The 11,750-nt window shown below is 36.5% G+C and overlaps 1 protein-coding gene across 1 annotated transcript; it reads right to left on the minus strand.

Moving 5' to 3' along the window:
* Positions 1-1,258: 1,258 nt before the first annotated feature.
* Positions 1,259-8,835, minus strand: LOC106055921 (N-acetylneuraminate lyase B-like). The gene is made up of 9 exons (XM_013212414.2): positions 8,657-8,835; positions 6,875-6,945; positions 5,623-5,716; positions 5,251-5,308; positions 3,940-4,015; positions 3,758-3,850; positions 3,363-3,517; positions 2,389-2,560; positions 1,259-1,523 (listed from the first exon to the last, which is right to left on the minus strand). Exons 1-9 carry the CDS (start codon positions 8,722-8,724, stop codon positions 1,351-1,353), a joined length of 960 nt encoding a protein of 319 aa, XP_013067868.2. The 5' UTR covers positions 8,725-8,835; the 3' UTR covers positions 1,259-1,350.
* Between the last annotated feature and the right edge of the window lie 2,915 nt (positions 8,836-11,750).

The following is an 11,750-nucleotide window of genomic DNA, read 5'->3' on the forward strand; positions in this document are numbered from 1 at the left end:
ACAGTGTAACATGTTGATATCGATCGATTTCTAGCATTGCGTAGTCTATACTTGTGTGGCGTATGGTATAGCGTCCACTGGAATGGGTGTACCAAGTGAGAGACGAAGATAAGACCACTTAACATCTCTCGCACTTCCTCTTCATCACAGCCAAGCACGCACCAGACAATATAAGGCTTTGTCGTCGATTAAAGATTAGTGCAATATTTCACATGACCACGCAAACCCAGATGTGACCTGCATTTTTTTCTGCGCCTGTCTAGACAAAGACCCAAAAACGCTGTCAGGGAAATCTGTATATGTTACAGAGAAATACGATATTAACAATTTAAAGTACCGTGAGCAAACCATTAAATACAAAGTACCCTCACGTTTGAGGACCTAAGTGAAAAGGGAAGAAAGTTTCTTTCTGGAACTTCCATATTATTATTTCCATTATGAAAGTAAGTCACTTCCAGCTGGCACGTCGAATCCTTCAAGTCTATCTTAGTGCTGGGCTCCTGTACCTTTGTAGTCATCTCCCAATATTTTCTTTGTCCTTCTATTGTTTTGTATTCTCCTCGTATTCAGCTTACTGTTGAAACGGATCTTTAAGAAAGTTTTGAAGTTCCCCTTTCAGATCTATATGGCAGATGATGTTATAGTCATCTGTTTATTTGGCCAGCGGTTAACAAGCAGGGTGTCATGTGACCATTACAATGACCAACCGCATTTACCTTCCCCAACTAAAGTCAGGTACCCATTAGAGTTTGGGTAGACACAGGGGCGCCTTAAAAATTCCGAAATTCAAAATCCAACTCTTTACCGACATTCTAACCCATGATCCCAGGTTCGGAAGCAAAGTGCTTAAATATTCAGCCATCGCGCACACTTCAAGAAAATTGGCGTATCGTTTTTTATGGTTTTGGTAGCTCTTGCTAACATTACCAAGTAGAAAGATTTGAAGTGCTACAGGAATGTCGCCATTACCAGGAGCTCTACTTGTCGTATCAAATGATTTTGATCATTCTATCAAGCAGCTCATTTGTGTGTGTCTGAGGTGTAAAAGTAAAATCTTCACCAGGATACGAACACGGGACCCCCGATTCGGAAGCCAAGCGCTTTACCGCTGTAGCCTTGGATATACATTCTAATATGTGTGAATATTCCTCTCTCTCTCTCTGTTTCTCTTTTCCTTTTTTTTTCTTTTTTTTTTACGCCCAAATAGTACTGTGGAACGGGCAGCTGTCTTGATTTAAAAGACATTTGAAAAGCTAAGGTTGTTTCTGAATAGTTTAATTAAGAAATATCAACTACATGTCCCGTGTATGTTAACACTAATTAATGTTTATAAAGCAAGTTTTTAAAACATCAATCCCCCTTTGAATGCCAGTCAAAGAATTTGATATCGTTAAGTCTGTCCATCAATTTTTGTTTACTCGACTCATCCAGAGGTTTCATGGGATATCTTGGTGGGCCAGCATCAACTCCAATCTGACTGAGAACGAATTTCACCGCTGGGAGTAGACCACCAGTGACCGATCCTAAAAGAAACAAACCATTTAATTATTGGCCCTGCTACCTTTTTTTTTCTTGTTTACATTGAAAACTAACATTTAGCCAAATACTCTCACTTTGTAGTAATCCAAATGTCATCTATATAGCCATTTCATTATCTCAGTAAATGCATACTTTCGCCATTTCGTGACATAATTAACTCTTTTTTTTTTATCAAAATCCAATTAGTCAACAAAAATTATTTTTAACTTCAAGCTTTGGTTTCACTCACGTACCTCTAACATTTACACATATATATTTTGACATATATCTTAAATAGTACCTCACCATGCACTAGCGGATCCAAAACTTTGGAGTGGGGGGGGGGGGCGGCGATTTTTTTCCAAACCCTAACCCTAACGCCCAGTAAACCCTAAACCTAAGCATAAACGCGCATACAGCATATCAGCATGTATATATATAGGCCTATATATATATATACAGTTCATTATTCATCCTATTAAAAAAGGATCTTCTGAAAATGTTTTTCTTGAAAAATATTCTAATATTAATTTACAGACCCTTTCTACATTGCAAATACAACTGATTTGTTCCTTGAAAAGATAAGATACCCCACATATTTAAATTAAAACTTTGAGGATCGCCGCCGAAAAAAAAATATTCATGTTGAGGCCTTTCTCTTGACAACTAGGCGGTCTGGATGAGCGCTGTAAGCCCCCCCCCCCCCCCCCCCACGATCCGCCAGTGTCACCATATAGTACTTAAATCCACACTTACCAAATTACATCAAAACCCAGTCACCAAATACTTCAATACACATTCATCAAATACTTCAATACCCACTTACCCAAATATAGAATACAGCCACTACCTAATGCAATACCCACTCACCAAACTCAAAACAGACTTTCACGAAGTCAGCGCTTTTGTATTGGTAACTAGCTGCCTCGTTCATATGTCCAGCGTCGAATGCTTTCTTCAGCTTCTGATACACTCGGGGAACGATGGAATACGTGGTCCCAATAGCTCCCTTGAAACCAATGGCAAAGGCGGATATTATTTGCTGGAGAGGAGTGACAACAGCCAAAGAGCATTTTTGTTATTTCCTTAGGCCTACATTAATACTACTATAATCACCATAATAATGATACTACTACTACTAATTATCATTATTATTATCATTACTATATTATTAATCAAAATTTGTACTTTTACGTATTATTATGAATAATTTTCCTTCTCTGGCGCTTCCAGGTTCCAACTTCGTTAGAGGGAAACACAATTCATCGTGGTCCTCATAACAGTGTCCACTGAGATAAATTCTGGTCATGTGTCATTTACTTTAACCCATTACCACACACACACACGCACGCACACACAAAAGCTGCCTGGTCAATTAAGAGCCAGCAAGGAACTTGCGATCTATAGGACAGATAATGTTAAGCTCATCTGTTTCTTTGGCCAACGGTTAACGAGCAGGGTGTCATGTGGCCAGCACAACGACCAACCGCTTTTTCTTTCACCAACTAAAGTCTGGTATCCATTAGAGCAAAGTAAAGGGGGGCTTCTTAAAAATCCCGAAATTCAAAACTCAGTCTTTACCGAGATTCAAACCCAGAACCTCAGGTTTGGAAGCAAAGCACTAAACCACTCAGCCACCGCGCCTCCCGAAAATTTGAGCCAGGACGCAATAATCTTGAATTCCGAAGGATTGACTAACGCCTTAGTTCTAGAATTCAAGTGAACGTCAAGTAGTTGAAACAATTCTGCTTGTTGTAAAACAAAGTAGATCTACATATAGATTATACATTTGAATTCAATTTTGTAAAGAAAAAAAGGTCATTCGAACTTCTGGGACATCTCACCTCATCACTTCCAAATAGTAGCTCATAGTTTTCCCCTTTGGAATTTAATGTCCTGAGACACCTAGAACCTTCATAGAGATCTTTGCTAGAAAATTTAATGCCACGTAGATTTGAAATAACATTTCGACTTTTGATCAGGAACTGTTCCATGTCAACTGAAAGATTAAATAAGTAGAATACAAAATTAGACAATTAATAACAGTCATTTAAAGCTCTTGCTCTAAGTTTTTATTGGTTTATTTATTTATTTGATATTCTTAAGCGGCCAGTAACACTGTCTCTTTAGAACATAAATCTCTAATTAAGTAATGTTACAAGAAAATAAAGGGTGATGGTGAAAGAAGACCTTTATATAAGTGAGAAATACAAAAGGAAGACACGAAACAATCACCTACATCGGACGTTTGTTCTTTCAGGGATGTGGTAATAGTAGAATGGTATTGAAGGTGCCTTCTCAGCCACCTGTCGGCAATATTCTACAAGCTCGTCTGGGGGGGAAAAGATTTTATAAGTGTTTATTGTAAAAATGAAATGAAATATAAACTGTATAAACTCTAGACCCTATTAGTTTGCATACCAACTGTGGCGGGCACAAAGTATAGTGGTGGAAGAGCAGAGAAGGCATCAGCTCCAACCTCTGCAGCATGTTCTGCCTGGAAACAAATAGAGTAGCTGTACATGAAATACAATCGATTAGATAAGATGCGAATTACAGACAACAATGTAACATGCTAGCAGAATAACATGGTCAGAGGGTGTCTAAAGAAAGTTTAGAAGGAAGAGAGAGAGAGAAAGAGAGAAAAAGAAAGAAAGAAAGAGAACCATCTAATTGGAGGTTGTGATCAAGCATGGAGAGGGATGGGCGCCGCCATGCAACTATCTAGCCCTCGTTACACCAAATGAGATAATGACCGTAAATAAATCCATACCGGCTTGGCCGTCGCCCGGGTTACCGTGGGCCGTGCCTACCGTCATAGACCAGGGTGGAGATGAGAAGTATATTACTGGTCCATGCAAAAATAAAATAAATACCAGAAATAAAATCACCATTGGGAACATGGAATGTACGATCACTAAGAGACGAAGGAAAAGTTGAAGAGCTCACACATGAACTTAACCGACTCCGTTTCAACATCATAGGACTCTCTGAAATGCGCTGGAATAACATAGGTGAAACAACAAAAAACGAGGGCCGTAAACTGTACTACAGTGGACTACAAGATGTTCACGAGCAAGGAGTAGGATTTCTTGTACACATGAACTACAGCAACTGAGTTGTGAACTGTTACCAAAACAAATTATGACCAATAGCCAACAGGGCTTTAAAAGGGGCATCAGTATTGGAGATGAAAAGCTGACTAGTGTTAGCAGCTTCAAAAACCTCGGAGCTATTGTCTCTGATGAGGGAACGAAACCCAAACTATTGGCCCGAATAGCACAGTCCAAAGCAGCCCTTTCAAAACTTAAAATAATTTGGAAAGACAAGGACTTGGCCCTCGACACCAAAATCAGACTGATGCGCTTCCTGGTCATGGCCACATTTTTATATGCTTGTGAGTCTTGGACGCTGACTGCAGAGCTAGAGAGGAGGATCCCAGCAATGGAATTGAGATGCTACAGAAGGATCGTAGGTATCACATTCAAGGACCGCAAAGAACAAATTCATACAAGTGCCCCTTCTTAAAGAATGGAATGGGTTGCCTGAATCTGCCAGGAAAACCAATGACTTTGCAGAGTTTAAGTCTCTAAATAACATACATGACTTAATTGACACATGGATACGCGTAGGACATCATTAGATCTAGACCTAGATATTCTGTAATTTATAAGATAAGATTGGAAAGATCATGAAAGGAAGGAAAGAAAAAAAAAATAAGTTGAAAGTTACCAGTTCTAAAGTTTCTCTAAAGTTGGTTCCGCCAACTTGCACAAAAACTTTCATTTCTCTGTAATAACATTTAAAAAGAATTTAAAATGTTTGTGATGCTTTCCCTTTTTTTTTTTAAGAGTTAGATTTATAATAAGGATTAAGGAAAACTATGACTCGAAATAAAATGTAAGCTCAACATTGTCTAAAGGTGTAATTCATTAAAATTATCTAATAAAATGTCAGTTAACAACGCATTCATGTTTTAAATTCTTTTTGTGTATCTAACAATCAAAACTGGGAGAGTTAGATCTAAGTCTAAACTTCACTTCGTCAAGATTCATGCTGATCAAAATTAGGTCTGCCGCATCAACGTTAATTACATAAACCTACCTGCCAGGTTTTCTTGACAAGGTAATCCATTGTTCAGTTATGCTCTTTCTCTCCGAAGTTGTGAGTGATGTTCCCTCTCCGGTGGAACCATTCACTGATAAAAACAAAACACTACATCATTTGAGTATTAAAGAAAAGTATGAAATTAATGACTCTTAATATCCGGAACACCAAAACATATGAGATTTAATTAATTTACATTTTTGAGGCCGAGGAAAGGCAAAGAAATGAATTAACATTTCCTGTTCAATTACGTTATTTCAATCTCTCTTTAAAGAAATAAATATTCTCGGAATTGAAGAACTCTACTATTATTGTTTCGATATATTTAAAAAAAGGCTTACAGAGAAATAAATGTAAATACCTCTTTATTTCACAAAAAGAATTCGGAGTTAGGGCACGACTAACTGTCTATTAGTCTTCCTAGTCAAACATGGAAGATGTTAAAAACGTCCGGGAGTGCAAAATGACAAAATCTTTTTTTTTTTTTTTAAAAAAAAAAAAGGGGGTTTTAAAATATAACATTATGTAAAAAAAAAATAATTTTCTAACTTTCCTAGTCACATTTTTAGCAAGGGGGAAAAATGCAGACACAAGTAAGCCCTGACTGTCAAATACAGACACAAGTAAGCACTGACTGTCAAATACAGACACAAGTAAGCACTGACTGTCAAATACAGACACAAGTAAGCACTGACTGTCAAATACAGACACAAGTAAGCACTGACTGTCAAATACAGACACAAGTAAGCACTGACTGTCAAATACAGACACAAGTAAGCACTGACTGTCAAATACAGACACAAGTAAGCACTGACTGTCAAATACAGACACAAGTAAGCACTGACTGTCAAATACAGACAAAAGTAAGCCCTGACTGTCAAATACAGACACAAGTAAGCACTGACTGTCAAATACAGACACAAGTAAGCACTGACTGTCAAATACAGACACAAGTAAGCACTGACTGTCAAATACAGACACAAGTAAGCACTGACTGTCAAATACAGACAAAAGTAAGCCCTGACTGTCAAATACAGACAAAAGTAAGCACTGACTGTCAAATACAGACACAAGTAAGCACTGACTGTCAAATACAGACACAAGTAAGACCTGACTATCAATACAGATACCAGAATATTTATCTGTATACATCTCTTTAAAAAAACGCAATAGATAAGGTGAAAACATACAAATTAGCACACAAGCCCCACATAGTAGTAACATATGTATATGCAGGTAATAGGCCTACCGTAAACATAATTTATTCCTTGATCAAGAAGAAACTGTTGGTATTTGTCAATCGCCTCTAAATTAACATCGCTGAAAGATAAGACAAGGAAACAATTCTATTTCTAAGAAACAGCTGAGGTACTGTCACAAATAAACAATATTTCTATTTTTACATGGCACCTGAAAGTGAAAAAGCCGTTTTTAGTTTTTGCGTGGTTTGTCGGTCCGTACATCTCTCTGTCACATTTGAAAACAAAAATCTAGAGAAACTATAAAAAAAAAAAAACACCATTATATGATTTTCGTAGCTTGCAAACAAATTAATTTGCACTTTTAATGAGTTTGTTATTTTTCAAGTCAGCACTCTGGCTGGTAAAAAGGAGGAACTCTTCAATACTGTGAAGAGACAAAAGCTGAGCTGGTTCGGTCATATTGCAGGACATGACTCACTATCAAAAGTCATTCTTCAAGGTACAACGGAGGGAGCACAAAGAATGGACCGACCTTTCTCTTGACAATTCGCTATTAGTTGACACAGAAGTAGCTTAGTTTTAAACTAGGCCTATTTGGGTTACGTCTGACGATAAGATAAAACTTATCAGCTTATCAGACATGTCTTAGTGCTTATATTGTCTTGTTTTGTTTTTTACGCCCCCCCCCCAAAGTCCAAACACATACTCACACATAGGCGCCTATATAGTCTATATTTGATTTTAGTTCTAATAATTGTAGGTTATGCTTGGAATGGACCTACATTTTATTTTAAAAACATTCAAAGAAGAGTTGTGACCAGTTGGCACTTAATGAGAGAGATATATGAAGCTGTAGAGCATGCAAGTTGGAAATGGGCTTGATCATCGTAAGTTCCTTTCTGTATTCAGCAAGATGCCAACAGATCCATGATACATTGCTCGGGAGACACGTGTCCGTTATACCGTAAGAGGGGATAAGATTTTAGAATCTCGTTGGCGAAAATACATCGAAATGCCTTCTTGCAATGAGTCTTAGAATCTTGTTTCTAGCGTCTCTCTCGAAAAAAAAAAAACAGACATAGATATCTGCATTTATATATTAAACGTGCGTAAGAATTTATGGTATCTAGCTGCTGTCACTTAATTTTTTTTTTCTGCTTTTGGAAAAGGGGATTTATTTCCACTTGGGTGTCACACCCTGGTCGGTGTCACCCGGTGCGGTACGCACCCCCGCATCCACCTAGTGACGCCACTGGATAATCCACATGGGCTTAATTCATTAGTTCTAATTCTGAGCTTCTGGAACATATGTTGTCCCATTCTGTTGTGTCCGGTTCTGAGGCGAAAGATTAAACGTTGATCTTGTCACCGGATACACCAATTCGCTTGCTATTTATAGCTTTTCTGCAGTATATGAAAATACCCAATATCCTTCAGAAAGTCACCCTGTATATTAAAATAAAAGCTCCAAACAGTAAGCCTACGATCTTTTGTCTCTTCAATAATCCGAAAACATAAAAGCAGCGTATGTTGTTTGATGTTCAATACCTTATAAGTGTGCGCTTAAAGTAAGATATGACGTAAGAAAACTTACACACACACACACAAATACAAAATCGCGATATTTATATTTGAGCCGAAAAGAAAATATACCGCCTAAGACAAGTGCAGACAGCGAAAAGAGAACTAAATAAGACCCAGGGTACACAACGGCTCTGTCTTCGACACTTGACAAAGTATGCAAGGCCAATGCAAGTCACATCGTGGTCTCAGTAATTAGTCAAAGATTATGCCTCAATAAATTAAGAAAGAAACAAGACCTACATTACCCATTCTCTTTCATTGGTGTAAATGTCGCTGCTATGAAATCCTCAACTCGGTCAGCCCGTTTAGACATTGTGAAGTTTAGTTGTTGTTTTTTAAGTTTAGCTGTCGTAAATATCAGCAGATGTGTTCGGCTAAAAGATAGCCAACTGAAGACTGCATACTGTATGTGCTACAGTTCGATACATTATTGTTATACTTACAGAAATGGGTCAAATTTTTTTTTATTTTTTTGTTAGTAACTGATAGCATTGTCTAATCTCTAGTATGAAAAAAAAAGCTCTTCTATATTGGCTAGTCTTTAAAACAATCAAAATATAATAATACTTTAAATAAGAGGCTTAAATAATGGAAAGAACAGCACTATTACTGTCATATCTCTCGATAACTGCAGGATTTATCTCAATTTTTCTATATAAAACAAATTTAATTAATTAATACTAATTAATAAACTAATTGTTGTTTTTTAAATTGTTTCATGTATTGTCTTCGACAACGTATAATTGTGCCAAGTTTCAACTTGATCCGAGAATGGGAAGTGGGAGAAATTACGCGTATGTTATTTTTTGCCAAAGTTTATAAAAACTTTCCATATTTTTTTGTTGATAAGCTTATAGGAGTGTAACGCGTGAATATTTTCGAAGTATTTGTTGATAATGTTGGTTTCTTTTTACAACTTCTCCTATTAGCTAGCAATCACTTTATGGGTGAAAAAAAACTCATTGGAAACTGAAACTTGGATGGGTATCTTAAAAACGGCTCTAACGATTTGGAGAAAAAATAATTTGTCACAGTGAAAACTCTGGTTTGACAATTATTTTACAAAATATAATCATCTAAAAATTAAATTTGGGCATTCTGAACACTTTCAGCGGGTATACACGCATCTTGACTTGAATGTTTCTTCGCATTTAGTAAAGAGGTGGATGTGGGGTTATACCAAATCTGTTGTTTGATATAAGCTATTTTTTTTTTCGTGTGATTACGAAATTTCAGTAATTTGATTTCTAGTTCTAAATTATTAGTTGACCCGTCAAAATAGCGCCGACAAAATAGCGCGGACTTATATATAATGTGTATAAAAGTACCGAATTATTAGTAATTTAATGTCCTGGGCATCATTTTTGTTGCTGTCTCTATTTTTTTTTTAAAATATTAATAGATCTTAATTAAAGTATGCCATATTTGCAGAGAACGAGAGTACATTAAATTTTATATCATTCCCCTTTTTCTCATTTGATTAAAATGCATGACTTGCTAAAAATAGGATTTTGAAGAGTGGTGACCAGACAAAATAGGCGAGGAAAATTCGAAAGTGTGTTCTACCATAATCATAAATCTGCGGCATCTTTATTTGATCAAAACAGGGCGTGCCGCAACATTGGCAAACTTTGGTGTGTCAGGATTAGTTAAGATGGTGATCACATTTCTTATCTCGACAAACGTTTGTTTAATCTCAGGCAGTGACTGACCAATTCAATCTCTGATTTTGCTATTTCCAGTCCGTCTTTGTCTAACACCATCAAATAGATATCAAATTTAGGAGTGTCCATTTGGAGTGTAGGCCTGAATTAACTTTCTGTCTCTCCCATCTTATAATGTTTAACACAACTATCCATCTTATAATGTTATATATAATTTTTGCTTATTTATGTTTTAAGATATCTAAAGTGTTTCCTGCAAAATGACTAAAAAATTATAACATTAAAACAAAAAAAAAATATTGGCTCTATTCATATTTTACGATATCTAAAGTATTTCTTTCAAAATGACAAAAATATTTTTTTTCTGCGCTATTTTGACGGGGTACCAAATTAATATGAACAACCTCATCTCTAGATTATTGATATTATTATGTGATTACAAACAGTAAGGTCTCACTATGGCCTTCAGGTGAATATGGATCATCTCATAGACATGAGACGGGACATTGGGTATAGTGTCACTCACACAACAGTTCCCCCGTTCTCCACACAGCTGATCTATATTTACGGAACGCAAGTGTCAGTACAGACGTTTAAATTCAAGTTTTCCTAGGGTACTATAATAATATCAGCTTTTCTTTGCTAAAAGGAAGACAAACTAATTATAATTAAAAACTAAATCGAAATGTCATTTCAATTAACGGCAACCCAATGCAGGAGGCGCAAATGCATCATTTCATTAACAGTGGAAGTTCTCGATCGTACAACGTAACTTATTCCCAACTTATTCGTGTTATCTCCCTTTTTTTTAAAGTAGCCTGAAGCTCAGGAAATTAAAAAACAATGCATGGCGAGAATAGATAGGAGTTGTTTTGCTTCATTCAATAATGCATAGGGGTTGTTTTGCTTCATTCAATAATGCATAGGGGTTGTTTTGCTGCATTCAATAATGCATAGGGGTTGTTTTGCTGCATTCAATAATGCATAGGGGTTGTTTTGCTGCATTCAATAATGCATAGGGGTTGTTTTGCTGCATTCAATAATGCATAGGGGTTGTTTTGCTGCATTCAATAATGTATAGGAGTTGTTTTGCTTCATTCAATAATGCATAGGGGTTGTTTTGCTTCATTCAATAATGCATAGGGGTTGTTTTGCTGCATTCAATAATGCATAGGGGTTGTTTTGCTGCATTCAATAATGCATAGGGGTTGTTTTGCTTCATTCAATAATGCATAGGGGTTGTTTTGCTTCATTCAATAATGCATAGGGGTTGTTTTGCTTCATTCAATAATGCATAGGGGTTGTTTTGCTTCATTCAATAATGCATAGGGGTTGTTTTGCTGCATTCAATAATGTATAGGGGTTGTTTTGCTTCATTCAATAATGCATAGGGGTTGTTTTGCTGCATTCAATAATGCATAGGGGTTGTTTTGCTTCATTCAATAATGCATAGGGGTTGTTTTGCTGCATTCAATAATGCATAGGGGTTGTTTTGCTGCATTCAATAATGCATAGGGGTTGTTTTGCTTCATTCAATAATGCATAGGGGTTGTTTTGCTGCATTCAATAATGCATAGGGGTTGTTTTGCTGAATTCAATAATGTATAGGGGTTGTTTTGTTTCATTCAATAATGCATAGGGGTTGTTTTGCTGCATTCAATAATGCATAGGGGTT

Source organism: Biomphalaria glabrata, chromosome 13, assembly GCF_947242115.1.
Source record: "Biomphalaria glabrata chromosome 13, xgBioGlab47.1, whole genome shotgun sequence".
Taxonomy (NCBI): Eukaryota; Metazoa; Mollusca; class Gastropoda; family Planorbidae; genus Biomphalaria; species Biomphalaria glabrata.

Bases quoted from the DNA above. Each gene is read 5' to 3' on its own strand.
- LOC106055921 (XM_013212414.2), bottom strand. From the start codon at position 8,724: ATGTCTAAACGGGCTGACCGAGTTGAGGATTTCATAGCAGCGACATTT. The intron at 4,016-5,250 runs GTAACTTTCAAC...ATTTGTTTCCAG, and splicing joins TTAGAGAAACTTTAGAACTG to GCAGAACATGCTGCAGAGGT. The intron at 1,524-2,388 runs GTGAGTGGGTAT...TGTTTCTTTTAG, and splicing joins GAAAGTCTGTTTTGAGTTTG to GATCGGTCACTGGTGGTCTA.